This window comes from Parasteatoda tepidariorum, chromosome 11 (genome assembly GCF_982258835.1).
Source record: "Parasteatoda tepidariorum strain Cologne lab strain chromosome 11, Ptep-v5.0, whole genome shotgun sequence".
Lineage (NCBI taxonomy): Eukaryota > Metazoa > Arthropoda > Arachnida > Araneae > Theridiidae > Parasteatoda > Parasteatoda tepidariorum.
Window position 1 is genome coordinate 85,448,310 of NC_141765.1, and position 23,375 is coordinate 85,471,684.

At 27.9% G+C, this 23,375-nt stretch overlaps 1 protein-coding gene across 1 annotated transcript in view; it reads right to left on the reverse strand.

Moving 5' to 3' along the window:
• The window catches only part of LOC107440087 (uncharacterized), a 77,743-nt gene that overhangs the window by 5,200 nt on the left and 49,168 nt on the right, over nucleotides 1-23,375 (reverse strand). The window contains exons 2-3 of the mRNA XM_071187323.2: nucleotides 12,271-12,348; nucleotides 2,307-2,515 (exon numbers count right to left, since the gene is read on the reverse strand). Of these exons, the coding sequence (XP_071043424.1) occupies nucleotides 2,307-2,515; nucleotides 12,271-12,348 (287 nt within the window). The remainder of the gene's footprint in view (nucleotides 1-2,306; nucleotides 2,516-12,270; nucleotides 12,349-23,375) is intronic.

Genomic DNA, 23,375 nt, shown 5'->3' on the forward strand with positions numbered 1-23,375 from the left:
TGGCATACAGACTATAGGCAATTTTCAAGATTTCCTTAATGAGTATATTTCCAAGAATTATCGCCCAATAACTTTAGAAAATAATCTTCTAATTGGAATATTGACTTTTTATGGCTTTTAATGCAAGAACGATTTCTAGGTCTTAAAATTAATCAGAGAATCGATTTTTAACTATGAATTAATGTAGAAAGACTCATATGACACATACAATGTTTTTACATTTACATATTGAGACGCTCTATATTATATATTTTCTATAATTTGAGTTTTTACGATCCTGGACAAACAGTTAGGTGACGGGAAGCAAATCAAAGTGTCACCTCTGTAGCCGCAATCATGGGATCGTCAAAAAGTGTTTTTGGACAATTAAAAATGTCCGCTTAAGGTGGAAATGCTATGTGATGGTGGGTTGGTGGTTGTTGTAGGAGCAGCACACCTCAAAAGGAACAGAAATGCCACTCCTAGGCTGCAGACCTTGCAACCACTACTGTTTCACATGTTTCTCCCAGAACCATCTCAGGGTAATGAAATCAAGTTGGTTTGATCGCACGTTAACCTGTTCCCCGTTTTAACCACGTCATCGTCGAGAAAGATTACGTTAGTAAAAGGGACGTATAGATTCGGGTAACTAGCAGTGGTCCAGAATGTTCTCCGACGGATCCCGATCCACTATGACAAGTGATTCTGCCTACCAGTTGGTGTGGAGAGAGAGCAATGATTTCAAAAATAAAAAAAAACAATTTCTTTTAAAAAAAAAAAAGAGAGAGAGAGTTTATTTTATAGCAATTTTTTGGAATGTCCATGAAGTGTAAGTAGTTCAAATTTGGTAAAAAAAGATTATATAGAGTGATTTTATCGCTTATATTTACTGAATAATAATAAGAATAAGTCTTAAATGTAAAAAATCTCAAACCTTCTCCTAGGCGTTAACTATCTTTGTTTAAAAATATATAATTTTGTGATGCCCTTATGGGCATTACATATTTCCTAGCTTTTAAAATTTCTTTAGTTTCAGAAATTGAATTTTTTTAATCATTCTTAATCCAAGTTTTATTAAATTAAATTATTTATTTGATTCTTATTTCATTTCAATAAAAAAACAAATATAAATATATTAATCTGTTCTTAACAATCAATGTAACGGCTAAATTTTTAAAAAAAAATTCATTAATTCACAGTCGCGACTAAATAGAACATAAAAATCTATTTTTAACTCTCTATTCCTCAGCTATTTTATTTCTCTAACCACAAAAATGTTTCAGTTACAGGGTTATATTAATTCTTATTAAGCGGTAGCCATATTATTTAGTATTAATGACGCAGGGGTGACTTTGTTTTTGGCTATTTTATTTTTCGATAAATGGTCAACTATAGATATTCTTCCCACGTTTTTAAGTGTCTCTTTGCAACTGTTCATTTCACTTTTAAAGCTGTTTTTCGAAGCTCTATCGGAAAAGAAAGAAGTCATAGTTTAAGTGCCTTACACTTGAAGCAATGCCATGATTTTAAACTATATATATAATCTATATATATAAACTATATATATATAATCATGCCGCGAAGAATTATCTGGGCTTTAAAACAGACAAATAACTTAAAAATTTTAAAAGTTATTAAACTTTTTAAAAATCGCCAATTTGGCGACATTTTAACATCTAGATGAAAATTATCAAAATCACTGTCTTCTCACTTTTTGCAAATTTTTATAAGCCCATGTAATACAGCATTGGAGTAAGTTTTTAAATATTAAAAAATTAGACCACAAACGGCTTTTCATTTTCACAAGATTGTAATTTTTCTCCATATTGACGTTTTACACCATTTTCAAAAGAAGCATGGACAGCGCTGGCTTTAGATACGCTAAACTTGACTAAACAGTCATGGGTGACAGTGGCTAACTCAGAGCAGTATAAAAGTAACATATTATTCGCAAAAAAGCATCATTTCATATTGCGACTGAGCCTTCGTAAAACTGCCTTAATTTAAAATTCTTGGTGTTAGAACTGGAGGGTTTGGGACAGTTCAAGGCCCCTCAGTCCGACAGTTAATTAATTACAAAAATTTAATCATATATATATTTTTAAATTGATGTCTTCCTCTCTACAATGACACATTTTTTTGTTACTGCTTGATATTTTGTTATCTTCGACATTTGGCCATATTTGTATTTTCCTTAAATATATTCTCTCGATAAAGTAACAAAAATTTTTGTTCAAATTTTCGTGATAAATATTATGGAATATTTCCAAGAAATTTCTAGAAAATAATTGGTTGCAAATAATTGTAGTGAATAGATAATTGTTTACCTGTCTCGATGGATGTAAAGAAGTTCCAATATCTGGATCTATATTAGGTCGTCCTTTGCCAACCCATAAATATCTTTGATCTAGGGCTGGATGGTGACGTATATGGTCATACAAAGAACGCATTTTTTGTCGTAACACAGCATACTGTATTTCTGTTAATTGAAGTTCAGGATAAGATTCCATTTCTCTAAAAATTTCTTCTGTATAGGCTAAAAGATGCGAAACAAAAATTTTTGAAATATACATATACTTCTTTTTGTGAGTATCTTAAATATTTTAATTGTTAAAATAAAAATATTGTAACATTAAAATATGTGTGCTTCTGAAGAACTTAATTAAATATGGAAATGAAAATGAATAAAATATGAAGAATAATTGAATAAAATAAGAAAATTCTTCTTAAGGAAAAATAGGACTCTTAGTGAGTTTTGTCTAAATTAAATCATTAAAATAATTCATTATTAATTTATTCTTTTTTAATTAAATTATGTACTTAAAAGAAGGGGGAGGGGTACGAACCCAGAAATAATTGAGATATTATTTGAAGAAAACCCATTTTTTATATTATTAAAGGCAATAACTCTTTTATTTTTATTATTTAATTTTAATTTACTTTTTCGCAATTTCGTGCCTTTTTTAAAAACTTAAATTAAAATGATTCTGTTTCCTCATGATATTAAAATTAAAATTTATTTTTTATTTGTAGCCACATGAAAGAATTTTTTTTATTTAATTAAAATTTGTATTTACTTCCATTGAAAAATGTGAATGGTATAAGATATTCAATTCAAAAGATTCTCTTTATTTATGCTAGTTTGTATCCTCGATTCTTAAAACACGTTTTCAAAGATAGATGGCAGCACCACAGTATTTTTTAGGAGTCGTGTTTAGAAGTTCTTTTACAATTGTTAGGATTCTTTTTGTTATTGGTCATTTTTCATTTTTTTTTTAAATACAGTTACAACACGATAATTATTTAACAAATTCCTCTTTTTTTCAGTTTAAAATTTTAAAAATATAATCTTATGTATATTATTTAGATAAAATACAAATGTGAATCATTTTAGAAGAAAGAGCTATTCACGTCAAAAATGAAAAGCAGTTAAAAATTTAAATGCATGTTTCGTCATTGAGATTCTTATTTTGAACATAACTCAACATGAGTGTTTAAAATAGAGAATATAGCTTCAAATGTGAAGGATCATGTATGAAATGGGATGTGATTGTATTGTGTTAAAAAAATAGATCTAGCTGAAATTGCGTGTTTAAGAAAATGAACCCATTGAAAATGCGCTTATTTGATGTTAAAGAGTGGAAAGAAAATTTCTAAACTTCTTATAGCTTTACAAAATTATTTTAGAATCTTGCGCTTACTTCTTTAATCAAGCAAAATCTTAATGGAACAGTCTCGGATTTCGTGTCGAAGAGCTTGAGTAGGTTACAAATGTCAAATTTTTTACTTTATATATAGAACCAATATTATAAATTTAAAACACTCGTGGAAACCCTTTAAAGAGAACTTTAGATCTTTAAAGTCTGTTGAAGAAAAAAAAGGTCGCAACGTAGAGGTGGTTTTTCTTGGAGGTTTCGCTGTACTTTCGAATTCAAAACCGATGATCTTTTCTTAAATAAATAATACATTTATTATAGGTGGGTAAGGAGATAGCTGTATTAATGAACTTTTGAAATAATTTAACGTCTCACGGTGATTGTTGCAATTTTATATATATTTAATAGAAATAATTTTTTTAAATAAAAAAATTTTCGTTCACTTATTTTCGTTGTTTTAAAAATTATTATCATGAAGATTTAAATGGGGGTTATAACTTCTGCTTATTTATTTATAATATTTTAGAAACTTTTGCAATATAGTTAGGGCAGATAGAAATAATTTAGATGCATTTTTTCTTAATATTTGATGTCCTCGTTTGGACCTTGTGTTCCAAAAATTCTACATTTAATTTAATTCTAAATATTTGACAAAGAATTTTTCAGAATTTCTCAGTATATTAACATAAAGTTGCTCATTGATACTACATTAAAAATTTGCTATGATGATGTCTGTATTTATTTATTCTTTGTCTAAAAAATGAACTAATATTTCATAAACAATATATATTAATCTACCCAATTCAATTCTTTAATTTTTTATTCTTAAAAATGGAAAATTTAAGATTATTTGTTTCTTTAAAAGAAGTCAACAAAATTTCCTAAGATTATTACATTTGAAAACACATCAATCTGCATAATAATTTGAATTATCTTTACTTGTTGAAATAACTTTAAAATTATCGATACATAATTAATAATTTAAATTTATATACCTGCATTTTGATCAAATAAACAATGCGATGTATTAAAAGAAAACGAATCATTTTAAGCTACTTTCGTTCAAAAATGGAACCAATTACTTATTTTTTTAAGTCTGTCTCATATTTGTAAAAATTGGTACAAGTAGCAGAACCTTTAAAGTTTTTTTTTTATAAATTTTGTTTTTTTGTCTTCGATTAAAAAAATTTCGATTTTCATAAGTTAGTAAAATTTGATAACCCCTTTCCCAGGTAGCAGAATATAAACAAAAATATTAAATGTTAATAAACTTTCTGCACACAAAATAATCTTTTAAATTATTTTTTCTTGTGTTCTTTTTAAGTGAATTTATTTCTTAGCTGCTTTCGTTCATAAGGAAAATCTATTTTTATAACTTTTTTTAATGTCTGCCCAAATTGAAGCAACAGCCCCTTGCAGGCCTTGGCTGGCTCAATAGCTGACAAATGCCAGCGCCTCCAATCCATGGCAACTCCCTTCCAATTTCTAATCTTTAGGGTTTTCATGTCATTTCCGATGCCATTGTGGCATCCAGTAGGTTTGTTTTATTTTTATTTCCTATATTACATGAAAATAGTTGCAGACAATTGCCATTTTACTTAGACTTAATTGAATGACCAGTGCAGTACTCAACATCAGACAACTTTTTTCCTATTATTTTAAATTATTAAAACAGTTAATTATTAAAACAACATCACGTTTAAAAAATATAAATTTCTTTTTCTGGAGAATGGCATTGTTGGATAAATTGAGACATTGTTTATCGGAGAAATTTGGTAGTGCAAAAACTTGTAGCAGTACAAATTAAACTACTGGTTAAAATCTCAGATGGGTTGTATAGAATTTCGCAACTGTAAAGGATGGGTACACGAAACCTGTTTGAATGTAGAGAAATATTATATGTTATTTCTGTTCTTAAATCTAATCAGCTAACTTAATTTACTAAATGTTGTAAATATTTTACTCACGCTCCTTGATTTAAAAATCCATGTAAGTTCTTAGTATAGAAAGATCATTGTATTAATTTAAGGGATCTAGATGGTTTTGATTTCACCCAGGAAGCATCAATGTACATTTTTTTTTTGACTTTCTATAACTTATATAATATTTAAAGTAAGATTCTGAATTTTTTAAAGGAATATAAAAAATGCACAGACATTATTTAAATGCAAATATTTTTTATGAAAAAATGAAAAGAACTTTTAAATTTAATCTTCTTTAGGTCTAAATTTGAAGAAAAAAAAAGATACTTTGATATTTTGAGCTCATGATAAAAGTTATAAAAATCTAATTAATAATTCGCAACAACTTTTAATAGGCAATCGGACATACTCTTTTTAAAACCATACTAGCTCCGAGAAATTGAGAACTAAAAGTATTTTTTCAATTAAAAAAATAATTTATTGGATTTTTATAAAAAAATGGTTATTTTGACCCCACTAAAAAATATAAATTATAGACTAATATTCAAGTGATAATTTGAATTAGAGCAATATACTACACTGAAACTAATTGCCAAGTTAAAGTAGATTTAAAGACAAAAAATTTAATAATTAACTTTAAATAAAAAAGTGAGTTTGTGGATGATTCCAATTAAGAAAATGAAAGTGTCATTTTCTGATTTCAATCAGGGGGTTTCAGTATCTTAGCCGTATATTTGGAAGTATTTAAAGTACTATCTAATACTTGGTGTCAAATTGTTCAGAACAATACAGGTCATAATATACCTTTTTTACAAAAGCTTAAATTTCGTAAAGAAAAACCATCTAAAAGCCTTAATGTAAAAGCACTGTTAGAATTTTCATTCTAAAATTATGATAAAGTAACAGACGGCAGTCTGCCCACCCAATTAAACGTAAAATTTAAGGTAAAGAATGTTTTTTACCTTTACAGTTTTGAAACCATTTACAACTAGAATGATTAAAAAAATCATGAAAACAAAACTATATTGTTTTTAACCCTCTACAACTAGCTTGATTTCAAAACCATAAACGAAGAAAATTAAATGGACTTTGGATATAGTTTCAGAAGCATTACGGTGCTGCCATTCATGCGCGAATGAGTTTATCGTATTCTAATAACCCAGGGTCTCAAACTGGGGAGTGCAAGACACTGGACACTCCTCATAGTGTTGAAGGGAATGGATGATATATCGTATTGTCAACGTTGGGACTCGAACCCCCGTTCTCTCACTCACGAGATTGATAAATTAGCCCCCTTGGCAATAGTATGTTGCCATCTGTAAGGAACTAATTGACTTCATTAGGTAGACCTAGTTGGTGCGAGAAAATTCCAGTTGTTAGACCGTATTAGGTGAAAGCAGTTAAGTTTGAATGCCATCGTATTTATGGTTGTTTGACTGTTTTGTTTGAATATGGTAAAATAACAATGAAATAAATTGTTATTTATCAATTTCCTCTGAGAAATTTCTAACAGTGAGGGAAATATTACAGACGGAAAGAATAACGTTTTTATTTTCATTATTTCAATCTATGCATTATTTGAGTCATAGGCAGAAAGAAGTTATAATAAATATACTGATCGGTGGATTACATGCAACTGTAGTACAAAAGTATATTTAAGATCTTATAGAAGAAAAAAAATTGCGATTAAATCTTCCAACTAACGGTATTTTAGATATGAAAAGAAATTGTCTCAAAATCATTTAGATACAAAACTTTGAAATTTTTCTCTTTTGAAGTTAGTGACCAGATACTTAAAAAAGTTTTTAAAATAATATATTTTAAAGGTAAAAAAAGGGGAGTTAAAGAAAAAGCAAACTCTGATGCCACGTATTTAAAATAATATGAATTCAAAAGCATTGAAAACGATTAAAAAGCCAGTATAAACATTCTAAAAGAATAAAAGTATAAAGATAAGAAAATAAATCCAAAACAATTGCTGCTGTTATGAATCCTTAGATAGTGATAATAGTTAATGAAACTAATGATAATAGTAACTGATAAACTATTTACCCAATCAATCAGCAAGGAATACTTTTCATAAAAAAATACGCATTTCATTGCTAAAATACATTCACGCTAAAATACATTATTATTGTTGGTATTCTACAACTTACCTAACTAATCATTTCTTAACAAAAGGTTTAAAAAGGGAAAATAAGCTATAATTAATTCAGTTTACCTTCGCTATATCTATAACTGTTTTTAAAAAATAAAAAAATAATTCTTTGTAATGTTATTTTTGTGCTTTTTCATCTATGTATATGAAACTCTTATGTGAAATTTCGATAACCTTATAATTGCTTTCAAGGGACACATTTTAATTAAAAAGTATTCTCATTGATCTAGGATTCATTCCTCCGGTATTACCAATTAGAGTTCAGTTATATAATCAAAAGATTGAATAAGAGAAATTGCTCTTCCTAACATACAAGGGCTCCCTATAGGTATTAGACCCTTATGAATCAAGGATTAATGCCTCGTCTGAAATCTGCTGTATTTAATAAAACTGCGCTGCAAAAAGAAAAGAAAATTTTTTCTCGAGCCTCGTTTCCATTTCTGTTGATTCTAACGTAAAATGACCTTTTGAATCGAAATATCATTCCTTTTTCTCTGCATCATCCAATGGTATTTGGGAACCCCCCTTATTTTATTTTAAAACCGTCGTTAAACCCTTATTTTATTTTATAACCGTTTTGAGTTTACGGTTACCAAATGCTCAACTTCGTAACTTTGTAAGTATGAACCCAATCCGGAAGACAAGGGAACTCCAGGATCAAGTAGTGCAAGAAATCTGCCTTCGTGGAGGACTTTTATGGGACTAACCCACATTTGCGTTACATGGAGGGGAAAACCACGAAACTTTTCCTTGGTTAGGCACGGCAAGGGGACTCTAACCCATGATTCGTTAACCACCGAGGATATTTTATGTCAGCACTCTGGCCGGTGCGAGCCACGTACGGAATTCGTATCGATCAGCCATTGCTGGGATTCGAACCCCGTTCGAATCCAAGCGTGGGAGGGCGAACGCTCTATTTGATTTGGCGAAAGGAAAAGGGGTTATTCATATCGTAAATTTCTTAGTTAAAGAGGTGAAAGGTAAGGAGCTAAAGAGGTGAGAAGTTAGAAAACCGAACAGATGTAGCAAGCAGAGAGTTTTTAGGGATATTTTTCCCTTAAATTGTAATAAAAAATGTTTTTATTTCTCCAAAATTTTTTAGTTGATTTGCTACTTACTCAAATGCAAGTTACGGCTTTTATTTTTCTTTCCAAACTCCCTGTAATAACAAAAATATTTATACAAAAGTTTTTCATTTTTATGACCGTCGTTGAACAGCCAACCCAATTTCATGGGTTTACAACTACTAATCTTCAACTCCGTAGCCTTCTAAATTTGAATCCAATCCAGAAGATAAGGGAACTCCTGGCTCGAGTATTGGGAGAAATTTGCTTTCGTGGAGGGCTTTCTGATGGAACTAACCCGCATTTACATTACATGGAAAGGAAGACCACGAAAACCTCCCACGGTCGGCCTGACGACAAGGGAACTTTCACCCATGATCCGTCTACCACTGAGGATATTTCACGTCAGCACTGTGGTCGGTGCAAACCGGATGCGGAATTCGTATCGACTGGGATTCGAACCCGGTTCGCTGCATTGGAAGGCGAATGCTCTATCTTTAGCCAAGTTTATCTAAAATCGGGAGAGGGAGGCCTAAAACGTTCATGTTTCAGAACAGCTATACGTTTTTAACTCAGTTTTTATGGGCAAGGAATTATGCATCTTTTGAAATTTGTGCGCTTTAACAGCCAAATACGAGAAGACTTTATGAATGATATGCTTGTCGGAGACTTTTGCACGCCATTGTATGCACTCATAAAGTGAAAGACAAATTTTCCTATTAAAAACATTTTAGAATATTGTTTTGTACCTTTTCTCAGTAAACTTTCGAATGCAGCTAAACATGTTTTCAGGAATTATATTGAATCTAAATATATATATATATATATATATATATATATATATATATATATATATATATATATATATATATATATATATATATATATATATATATATATATATATATATATATATATATATATATATATATATATATATACATATATATATATATATATATATATATATATATATATATATATATATATATATATATATATATATATATATATATATATATATATATATATATATATATATATATATATATATATATATATATAAAAGTAAGAAAATTAGTTTTATCCAAATTAAGAGAGAGAGATGCTTTCAGTTAATTTTCGTAACTTTTTCGCTAGAGCTTTCGGATCTCCCCGAGTCAATTTTTCACAATTTTTTAATCTATTTTCTAAACATTCAAACTTTCACCAAACACCCCCAAATAATACAAGCTCTTAGTAACAATTTTCACTAAAGCCGTGTGAGGGGGAGCGTTAGTGTGTAATCAATTAAAGAATTGCATAAAAATCCCCCTTACGATCTTTCCTTTAATGATTTTTCTTCTTCTTTTACAGTTTAAGAAAGAAAATACCACCTAAATCTATTACCTTGCTACAACTGTTCACGTTTTAGAACTTTTTGACTCGCTTGACCTTCACATAGTGTTTAACTTTAGAAATTATCCCCCCCCCTTCAAATCAAATTAATGAACATGAATTTATTGAAGAGTGATAAACATAGACGGTTGGATGTTCTTAGAAAATACTGGTGGGTGGGCGAAAACGGGGGTGGTATTCTATTTCAGGAAGATATTTTACACAAAAATCAAAAGGATTGGTTTTAGGACTTTTTTTTTTCATGCAGCGCAGTGAAATAAGTTCTCAACACAGTAATCAAAATTTCGTGTGATTTTGCATGGGGATACAATTTTGTGTTACAGCGTTGTGATATAGTGCGAAATAAAAAGTACACAATAATTAAAAATAAAACTGACATGGAAAAATACCCGGAATAGCATGATTTTGATCTTTAAATTAAGCTTTATAAAAATAATTTAATTATAGTTAAGTATGTTCCAAAAAATGTACATACTCATGTACGTCCCTAGGATTGATTTTCTGGGTCAATCTTTGCGATTTGTCAAATCCATTGACAGACATTGAAATATTTCTTTTTTGTTCGAAAATGGGTACGCAAAATATACTGCCCACTACTGCTTATCTCTTATCGAATTTTCATTCCCAGAATATCGAAATAATTAGTTGTTCCATTAATTTAAGTATCTGTCGTATTTGTTTAACGAATATTGCCTTAATAATTATTGTATACAATTTAATTTAGTGTATGTCGCAGGGAGATTATAAAAACGAAAATCGAATCAAATCTCTGAGGTAGAAGATCAATTCATGGAAGAAGTTAAAATAACTTTCCTTTGGGGAGATTTCCTTAAAGAAAGTAAGTGATTTGATTAAATCCTTTAACTGTTTTAGTGAAAAGATGAAATAATATTGTATAGATATTACGGTCAATGTAATTAATTGGTTAATATAAATTATCGTCGGTTATTATTGATAATAACCAATTAATTCGAGTAAACTGAATAATCTATCAGAATTTATTACATTTATCCGTTATTATTAATAATTAACAATAAGTTTGGTCAATGTATTAATTTTCGAATTATTTGGCAAGATATTTCCAAAACGCATGCATATCAGGAATTTACTGCGCAAACAGCTAGACAATATCAGTTGTTTGTTACTTTGAATGCAGATGTGCGCACTTTGTATGCGTTGTTCATTTGTTGTGCGAATACTTTGTGCTGGAAAGTTTTTATTCTTTCTTAATGTTTTTTATTCTTTTTTAATGTTTTTTGTTCTTTTTTAATCTTTTTTTAATCTTTTTTAATCTTTTTTATTCTTTTTTAATTTTTTTACTCTTTTTACATATTAATTTTTTAAGGCACTTAACTTTAAAAAAAAAAGCAACAACAACAGCACATTAGTATTGGGTTTTCCTGAAAAATATATACTGGGGCGATGTCACGCAACCTTAAAAAAAAAAAAAATAAAATAAAAAAATAAAAAAAAGCATCAGTGTATAGGGTATACCTGGTGAGTGTAAACCGGTCAGAAATTTAACCTTAAAAAGACATCAATTTATGTTTAACCTGAAAATGGCATTCACTTCCTTTAATTAATCAGACTATTAAAAATAATAGACAGCGATAATTATGAATGGCCACATTTCATACAAGAATATCTCCATTAATCTTTTGCAACGATATTCAAATTCATGAACTCAAGATTTCAAGATTTCATCAATAGATTAGATAGACAAAAAATCAAACGGAATGGAACTTTGAATGAATGCTATTGTTTGTTTTAAATTGAATATATATATATATATATATATATATATATATATATATATATATATATATATATATATATATATATATATATGTATAACTGAATGCTATATACATATTATACCACACATTATGTAGTATTTTTTTTTAAATTAAGAGAAAATGAAAAATTACTTAAATTAGGGAAATTTACTATTTTGCATCTTTATAGTTATTTTCAAAGCTATATCTTTTTATAAGATTGCATCGTAAAAAGTCGGCAATGAGGACAATGCATTCAAATGCATAATATAATAAATAAATAATAATAAATTAATAAAATTAATAGAATTTTGTTACCTTCTATAATTAATTGAATAATTCCGCTTGAAATATGATGTTGATGAAAGGCAGCTCTAGATGTAACTTTGGGAATCGCTGCAAAAGAAAGGAGAAGTTTCAGTAAGTTTAATATATGCAAATTATGTTTTATGTAGCTATTTTTTCTAAATGCATCAATATTTTTATGTAGCTATTTTCTTCAAAATTAAAAAAAAAATAAGTAATCGAGTTGTAAGTAGATTATTTTAAATGGAATTATCACTCAATGAGAAAAGTAAAAGTGTGGAATTATCTGCACACTTCTACTCAGTCATTGGCCAATCATTATCAAACCATCAAAAAAGTTGTATTTAAAATTGATTAATGATTCATTGATTTTTCTAAATACTACCTATACAATTTTCAGTTTATTAAGTTAGTTTAGTTTAAGACTTTAAGAAAATAAAGGCCTAATGAAGAAGGCTTTTGTTTATTTTTATAATCGTCTATAAGATTAAATTAACCTAAAAATTCACAAACTTTTACAAATTTCTTTCTAGCTTAATTAAAAAAAATAATTAAATATATCCAAAAAAGTTTGTGAGAAATTTTAGATTGACATACTCTTTAAAGATAAAGTGATTCGGTTGTAATTGTTAATTAACTACTGATTAGTTTAAATAAATTTAATTTATGAATAACCTTATTTCAGTAGTTTATTATCCAAGACTATTGAGGTCAAAACTTTATCCACGAAAAATGCTTGTCATAATATTCAACTTTAAAGTTCCCTTGTCTTCAGAGTTGGATTAAAAAATGACGAGAATATGCAGTTGAATGTCATTTTGTTGAAGATAATCTGTTAATTTATGTTTGTTAATGAAATAAAAATGAAATAATATGCACCTTTATGTAAAGAGAGGCAAAAGTTTGAAGTGATTTAATATCTTAAAAATATATTTTAGTCAAAAATAAATTGATAAATTAAATTCACGATCCTTATTTTTTAAAAACTATTTAATGATGTTGCAACTAATATGATATAGCTCTTCTTGGGGATAGAGTAAATATTTATGAAATTTCAAACAGATCTTTCTATGATATATTGGATCATTTATTGGAAATTTTGTTTTGATGTGTAATGATATTCAAGAAAGTTATGAAAAAAATAAAGCTTTAATTTTTAGGATAATCTTCTATATCTGACCAAAAATGCATTAAAAAAATAATTGAAAATTTAGAATTATTTACTACACTGGCAAAAAAAGCATGTTCAAAACTACCTGAATATAATAAAATTTACCGTGTTTCTGGCTCTATGGGAACTAAAAAACATGGTAATTTTTACCGAAGCGCTGTGGTAATGAATTTGGTAAAATTACTAATAAAATATTGTTTTATAATATGTGTCAAACTTAGATAAATGAGGAAAAATTTAGGAATTTTATCCTAATACTTTAGAGTATGACAAAAAAAAAAACATTTATTCTGATTAATTTACTTTTCAGTTTTATATTTTTCTAAATGTGAGGAAATAAGAACAATAATTTTGAAGACCAGAATTTCCGGTGAACCGTTACCGTTTGAACGGTAATCGTAACCATGTAAAAGATTTAAATATCGTATATTTTGGTTTTATCAGAATTATGTTTTTTTTTCTATGTTTTTACCATGCAGAACGGGAATTTTCTCAGAATTTTTTTCTCCGTGTACATTTCTCCGTGTACGTCTCATTATGAAAAGTCTCAGTAAAAAATGTTCAAGATGTTCAATTGTCATAACCAATTTCAAGCTCATTTTCTAATAAAACTGTAAATGTTGTATAGTCTACAAAAGTTGAATAAAAATCCTTAATCTGAATGTTTTTTTTCAGTTTAAAAACTGGAAAATTTTGCATATAAGTTTCCTTTTTTATTTTATTCCATTGTTTTATTTCCGTCTTTCAGCCCTCACTGCTTTTTTATATGATGATTTTCAACACTCAAGAATTGATTTTTAACACTCAACTTCTTAACTTTCACTAATAGCTATATAATTATGTCCAAATAGTTGAACTTAAAATTTTAAAAATTAATTATATTATTGAATTACTTATAAAATAGACCGAATCAGTGTGTAGTTAAATTGCTGCAATAATAACATTTAGGAAAAAAAATTCCAGTTCTAAAAATTTCATTCCACTCAGAAATATTGCCTGAAAATCTTGATGCCTAAAAAAATGTCTCACGTTAAATCGGTTTATATCTTTATTTCAAAGTAATAATGGAATAAATGCTTTCACTGCACTTCATTTTGCAATCTGTTTCTCGAAACAATGGTAGATATTTTGCAAAGAAGTGTTTTGCCAGAAGTAACTGTCGTGTTACACATCTTCTTTGGAATCATATGAAGAAGTTATTTCCCAATTTTAGATCTGCAAGCAGAAAGAAAATGATTTTGTAAGCAATTTAATCCTGTTCTCAATACTGAATAATGATGCATACATATGAATCAAACTGAATTTTCTGTTTTGTAGAATTTAAAACGAAAGTGTTCAGTTAATTTTTAGCAAGTGCATCCACTTCTTTTTGAACTTAACGGTAAAAAACAGCTAATGAAAATCTTTAATAGTTTTTTCTTCGGAAAATAATCACGGAAATCTGAAGCAATTGAAAATTACAAATTTCTAAATAAATGTTAGAAACATTCTGTTTGAAATTCACCTTTTGGAATTATTATAATTCAAACGAGAAGAAAGTTTTTTTTTTATGTAAAGGGTCTTAAAAAAAGTACGTTTTTTTGTTTGAAATGTACTGTTTTATGTTTAATTAATGTATGAAACACTATCTCGCTAACACTGTTAGAAATTTCTCGGAAAAAATGGTTAAATGAAAATTTATTTTAATATTATTTTACCATATTCAAATAAATCAATTAAATAACCATAAATTAGATGATATTCAAACTGTTAACTGTGAGAAAGATCGTTTAATAATTGCTTTAATCCAATATGGTAAAACAACCTGAATTTTATTGCTCCAACTAGGCCGATCTAATGAAGTCACTTACAAGGGAAACTAGGGAAGTGTGACTCGCCAATTTTAAAATAAACTAGTGGGATGTATGCCTTATGAGGAATAATTTTGGGGGGAAACATTCGTTTCGGCCCATAGAAAGTTCTGTGAGAGATAAAAAATAATTCAATATATAGAAAAATCGGTATTTTATTACTTTGATGCAGACTATTAGTTATTGTAATTGTCTCATACTCCAATTAATTTTGTGGTACATTCACGTACTATATAATGCATATTTATTGTCAAAATTGATTTCGAAAATTTTATATATCTGTAGTTTTTCAGAAAAACCTGTTAGGTTAATTTTAAAAAAAAATTTACATCAAATTTTTTAAATTTTTTTTACGAAAAACTTTCCAAATTAATTGGAGTATGTAATTGCAAATCAATTAATTAACAATTAAATAATAATTAATTAACAATTTATTAATAATTAATTAATTTTCTGATTAATTTATCAATTAGCAAATTAATTAATTATCCAATTAATTACAAATTAATTGGATTAGGAGACAATTACAATAACTAATAGTCTGCATTGAAGTGATAAAATACCGATTTTTCTATATATTGAATTATTTTTTATCTCTCACAGGACCTTCTATGGGCCGAAACGAATGTTAATTAATTTATTAATTAAAAAATTAATTAATAATCCAATTAATTGCAAATTAATTGGAATATGAGACAATTACAATAACTAATAGTCTGCATTGAAGTAATAAAATACCGATTTTTCTATATATTGAATTATTTTTTATCTCTCACAGGAGCTTCTATGGGCCGAAACGAATGTTGCCCCCTAAAATTATTCCTCATAAGGCATACATCCCACTAATTTATTTAAAAATTGGCGAGTCACACTTCCCTAGTTTCCCTTGTTAGTTCCTTGCAGCTAAGTACGTATTATAGACAAGAGAGCTAATCTGTCAATTTCATGACGACAGAACGGGGATACGAGTCCCAGCGTTTGTATTCATGTTTTTTTAAATTTTTTTTTTTAACCATACTAGTTGTAAGTGGTTTCAAAAACCGTTAAGGAGAAAAATGTTCTTTACCGTAAACTTTACAGTTAATTGGATGGACAGACAGCTACCGGTTATTTTACCGTAATTTTAGAATGAAAATTTTCACAGAGAAAATTCTAACAGTGAAGAATGAAGCATAATTATGGAAAGCAGTTATAGAAAATTAAAAAAGAAATATTATCGTCAGAGGCGTGAAAGAGGTTCACTATCGTTACTTTAAATTGGTAAGAATAAAAATTAAATGAAAAATACTTGTCTTTCAAAACAGCTGTGTTTTTAAGTCAGTTTTTATGCTCAAAAAATCTTGTATCTTTTGAAAGTTGTGGCCATTAACAGCCAAATGCTGAAAGACGTTATGAATCATATGTTATCCTGGGATTTTGCACCTCATTACATGCAAGCATCAAGAGAAAGTTGTTTACAAAACACATTTTCCATTAAAAACATTTTAGAATGTTATTTGTACCTTTTTCCACTAAACTCTTGAATTTAGCTAAACACATTTTCAGAAATTATATTGAATCTATATAATTCATGTAAAAAATCAGAAAAATAGTTTTATCCAAATTAAGTAATTAGATTTTTAATTAGACCAAATTAGACAAAAGTAATTAGACTCTTTTATGGTATACGTAGTGATACATAAGAATAAAGCAAACAAAATGTGAATTGAAGCTATAATTTCGGTTCTACTTACAAGAACCCCCTAAGCTTCGAAACATAGAAAATTCTATTCTATCCATTTTTGTGTTTTATTCAAATTAGTTTTAGCCTGAGGTATATATTTGAGATTTATTTAAATAGCGAAAAGATTTTGAAAATTCGCAACACTTGGAATAGAATATTCGTTTGCAAAAATATATCAAACACTAAATCAAGAACAGGGAATATAGCTGCTTTTCATATATCTTTGCATGTCTCCCTAAGCTGCAGTAGCACATACTTTTTGATCACCTGGATATTTTTAAAAGTTATATAATGGCAAATTATTGAATTGCAGAAAATTTTGCTTAACCTTTAGTCATTTTCTCTTTAATTGATTTAATAAATTAATTTGATTAATTAATTTAATTATTTTATTTAATTATTATTTAATTAATAGTGTAGGGCAATTCCGCGAAAGTGTCAACTTTTAAGTGAAATTTTTTTTTTTATGAATTGCATATTTTAATTTTAAAAATATGTTCAAAAATAGCCAAAGTCTACATATTACTGTTTAATTTTTGATAATTTTAAGTTTTTTGAATCTGGCAGCATTCTATTTAAGAGAGGGCAAAAAAGAATGACTTCAGCTAGACACTTGCTACATTAGCATTGCCAGGAACAAGAGACCTGCACTAGATGCTCATGTAGTTGAGAAGCGAATCATCAAAATTGGAATGCTTTCTAATTTTAACCAAAACTAAGTGTATGATTTGAAAAGCCACTGTTTTGAAGAGGAAATGGAAAATATGATTGAGGAGTATGCGGTCGGCTCTTTAATCTTTGTCCCATACTGCGAAAAAAAAGAAGGCACATTTATATGCAGCGCAAATTACTTTGATAAACAAAGACGATTTAGATGTTAAAGTATTTAAAGAACATGGGACAAAAATTGATTTATGCATAAATTTCCTGAGAACGAAGATAAGATGTGACATTGGCAAGTTAGATATAAAACCTCTTCTGAGACAACCTAATTTTCAAATTGTTGAAATTTTAACTGATTCTTACGTAAATATTAATTCTGTTTATCTGTTACATACTGTTTATCATTTACATATTAATAAAACTTTTTTTAAATGAAGACTTTCTTCCACTAAACTTTTTGTCATTCCGTCACGGTCATTCCGTCACAGCAAATAGATTTTAATAACTGCTAGCCAACCTGAGGTTAATTTTCCAAATTCACAATTTACATTGCTTACACATTATACTAAAAGTAAAAAATAGTTCAGGAAAATAATAGTTGCAAAATTCACAGAAACTACCAGTTCTAAGCGGCATGCCGAAAGCTTGGTTGCCAAAATGTCATTCCGTCACACAAGTAAAAAGTTCATAAAATTAAAAATAAAAAAAATACAAAATTCTTTTTTTTTTAAGTTTATGAATCACATTATACCAATAATAATGATATGCATAAGAAAAAATCATGTTTATTTGAAATTAGATGCATAGAAACTTCAATTAATTGTCATCATGCAAGTCAAAATGTCATTCCGTCACATATGGAATTGCCCTGTAGTTAAATTGCTAAATAACTGGTGTCACTAACAAGCATTCGAAATAAACCTCCCTATACCTTTGCAACTTTTTGCTGATTCAGAATTACGTTCCGTCTGTTGAAATTGAAAGTGAACATCAACACAAGATAAAATATTCCACTGAAAGATAGTTTTATAAGTCAATAAACGTTACTATTCTAACCTTTTTTTTCTTTTTATGCCTTTAAATTTCCTACCAAATTCGTATTTGTTAACAACGTAATATTCTTTCTATGATGACAAAAGTTTGAAATGAAATGACATGTAAATGACAGTTGATGATAAAAACAGGATCATAAAAAAACTTTTATTGTAGTTGTATTTCTTAAAGCTCTTGATACAGAATTAAAAGTATATTTTCCTCCAATTTAAGCGAAATAATAAATTTTGCATAATAATATCAATAAGGACAGGCCCCCATGGACATAGAGATATATTCCCCATGACCAGCCAAATCAAAAGCTAAATTAAAAAGTTATTGAATTGTTCCCAACAGACTCTTAGGAGCATGGGAAGAGATCCATAATTGGTGATTAATCGAGAAATAAAGTAGCAAAAAACAAAGTCAACTCAGCGTAATTAATAATTAATATTAAATTTTAAAATGATTTGGCTATAGCTGAATCGCCTAAAAAAGACAGTGAGAATTAATAAAACCCTGTAACTGAAACATTTTTGCGGTAAGAGAAGTAAAGAATAAAGAGTTATAAATAGATTTTTATGTTCGATTTAGTCGTGACAGTGAATTAATGAATTTTACTTTTGTATTGAATTAAAAAGTTAGCCGTTTAATTGATTGTAAAGAGAATAAAATGTTTACATTTGCTTCTTATATAAATGAAATAATTGGTTGAATTTAACTGAAATTAGATTAGGATTGATTAAAAAAATTTATAAAAGAAACTTTAAAAACTACGAAGTAAATGATGCATATTATGACATCATACGTTCTTGTCCAAAATTATTCATTATACTAATTGTTTCCATTTATTAAATCACAAAACGAAGTTGAAACAAATACGGAAATCTTATTTCGCCCTCAAATAATACATATTAGTTTCTTTCAGAGTAACTAGATTGGACAAAAATGGAATTTGTTCTTTCAATTAAAGGTGGCGTCTGATCTGATCTCTGCTCTCAAAATAGATCCACTAAGCTTTTCTTTTTCAAAAGATGTGTAAACATTTACCTTCTTAACTAATCTACTAACAGAGTTGGTGGACCAATGGTGATGAAAGCCTCAAATAGACGTGACTCGACCAACAAATGACTAAAAGATTAGTTTATTAATAGTACCATAGATATTTTTCGATAATTTTTATTAGACTTGCATAGTAAGGTAATATTTCTGTATGTTTATTTACTTTTTAAGATGTTTCTAATTGCGAGAAATAGACAAAAAGGAAATTCATTTGAATAATTTGACTGTTGTGATTGAAAAATACGAGTGAGGAGAAATACCAATTATAATTACAAATACATAAATACAAACACAAGATATATACAAATACAAATACAAGAAAATATACAAATATTTTCTATAATGCAAGATATTGCATTTTCTTTTGTATAATTTAAAAATATGCTTATTCAGTATTCATAGAATGAAGGAAAAATGGTATGAATGGCTGAAAAAATATTTATTAAAAATAATTTAATATATGAAATTTTTTTAATAAATATTGAAGTATATGTGTTTAATTATTTTTAAAAATGTTTATTACATTTTTTTTTTAAACTTTCAAATGACATCGAAGTTTGAAAATGATCAAATAATAAGTCTTTAGCGTACTTTATTGTTAACAAGTTTTTGTACCTAAAGAAATTAAAATTTTAATATAAGATTTTTTATATAGAAACACTAATCATTAAAAATCAATAAGTAACTCTGAAGAAATTTGAGAAAGGAATAAAGAAAGAAAGGTTCTTAAAGCTTATGCTTGAAGATTGCTGTGACAATTGCAAAATTGGTGGTTACAGTTATAATTTTAAACTGCTGTTGTGTGGTTGCTTAGACTCTGCCATTTTTATACGAAGACTTTGTTATGCTTTTAAGATATTAATGAATCTTGATTTCTCTGAAATTAGGAGGAGAGCATACATTGTTAGAAATTTCTTGTTAAAAATGATTAGATTCAAACAAAACACTTAAATAATCACACAAAATGGACGAGGAAATCCTTCTAAGGAAATCACAAAACCCTAAACGCAATTTACTCGAAACTATGTTTATTTTATTTATTATATCTCTAGTTAGCACAATTTTCAGCTGATTTACTTCAAATTTTGACACAATGTTCACAATAAATATAGGTTCTGTTACTTGTAAGTTTTTTAATTAATTGGTTTTGAGTAATCCACGAAAATCTAACTTATTTTAAGTCGTTTTTTTAAACTTTTTTTTAATCCCTCCATTTCGAGAAAAAAATTATTTTTTAAGAAGTAATGCGTACCACAAAAGCTACATTTGTGTAGTTAAAAAAAAATCAAAACGAAATCAGATTTGGAGGTTTTTCTTCAAACGTACGAGTACAGCAAGTAATAGATAATTTAAAAAATAAGTTTTAAACATTGTGTAATATAAGCACTAATTTTCAAAATTTTTGTATTTGTGACATGATAAAATGGAGAGTAAACTAAGTATGATAAGGTAAAAGAAATGAGTTAAGTCAAGTTTATCACAATTATAGCAAAAGTCTTTAAAAATTCCTTATTTTTTACAAGCTTCCATTTTATTGTTTCTCTTTAAATGATAATAGAAAATAAAACTTAACTGTTAATTCGAAAGAGCTGCTAAAGAGACAATTGAAATCAAGAATTAATAATTTTGTAATCAATGGAAAGAAAAAAAAAATTCCCATTTAGATCAATTATAATAATAAAAGTTTACTTTTTTATCATCATTAATGATCTATATAGACTCAATAAAAAATTAATTATGAACACAGCACGAATATTTTGTGAGCCGAATAACTCAGTTGATTCATCAAAATTTATGTTCGAACTCATGAACTATAAAATAGAATTAGATTCATAATGACGCCTCTGTAATATCCATTAATTACATACTATGTAAGTTCACTAATACATTCGGAAGAACTCGAATAAGGATACCAGAGGAAAAAAAAACAGTAATTAAGTACTATGCAAGTTCACAAATGCATCAGGAAGAACTCGAATAAGGATACCAGAGGAAAAAAAACATTACTTAAGTACTATGCAAGTTCACAATTGCATCAGGAAGAACTCGAATAAGGATACCAGAGGGGAAAAAAACATTAATTAAGTACTATGCAAGTTCACAAATGCATCAGGAAGAACTCGAATAAGGATACCAGAGGGAAAAAAACATTAATTAAGTACTATGCAAGTTCACAAATGCATCAGGAAGAACTCGAATAAGGATACCAGAGGAAAAAAAAACATTAATTAAGTACTATGCAAGTTCACAAATGCATCAGGAAGAACTCGAATAAGGATACCAGAGGAAAAAAAACATTAATTAAGTACTATGCAAGCTCAAAAATGCATTAGGAAGAACTCGAATAAAGATACCAGAGGAAAAAAAACATTAATTACGTACTATGCAAGCTCAAAAATGCATTAGGAAGAACTCGAATAAGGATACCAGAGGAAGAAAAAACATTAATTACTATGCTATCTCCTTTAGTTAAAGTAAAGTAAAAATTGTTAAAGTAAAAATTGCACAACAATTTTGAATTTATACGTAAACTGAAATCAGCCCAAGGAGGACCAAGGCCTACTTGGCCAATCCCAGTTTTCTTTCCCACCTTGAGCTCTGGGGTGCAGGAGCAAATGTCCGGTCAGGCGAACGCGGATTTCCTAGTGTTTAATCCCCAAGAATGCTTGGTACTTAATTTATTGGCCCATTTAAGAAATAAAGGACTGAGTCAGCCTTGCCCGTCTGATGATGGAACCTAGGACCTGCGGCACAGGTTCACAAAGCTTTAGCACTCAGAGCACCAGTAACTACAAATACTTAAACACAAAATGATCGACTGAAAGAGAAATGATTTTGAATAAAAATGATTCATTATAAATTTAAATTTAATAGCAAAACACGAAAAATATATAATATTATTACTTAAAAAATTTTGAACAGAGGAACCGGTCACAAAAATACTTTATATATAAACAAAAATATACATTTTTAAATCAGTTTAAATTTAATTATTAAAATGTTTGAACTGCTACTGTGTTCAATAAATAGGCTAAACTTCACAATCAGATTTATATATTTATGTCTGCCTAAATATATACTTCTGAATTTTACCAGACAAAGCTCAGGAATTTTATTCATAACATTTGATCAATTACACATAGTATTATTTTGTATTAAAACTTCTGGTTTCATTTTATCGGAAATATCAAAACATACAAAAAGGAAAATAAGCTTTTAGAATTAAGCAAAAAAAGATATATATTCAGTTTTCTTAGTATCGCATATTTTTATTACCAAGAGCTTATTTGGATAGCACATCTCAATTTAACAAAATTACTATAAAATTTTTTCTTAATAATCCTAAATATAAATTAACAAATTTTGAACAGAGGAGCTGCCACAAAAAAAAAGACTTTAAATATAAATAAAAATATAAATTTTTAAATCAGGTTAAATTTAATTATCAAAATATTTAAACTGCTATTGTGTTCAATAAATTTATAAACTGAATCGTTCGTGTTCGGTTTTGTTTTAATTATCGGCTAAATTTCACAATCAGATTTAATTATTTTTGTCTGCCTATATATACATCTGATTTGAATTTTACCTGGCTAAGCTTTATCATTTACAAATC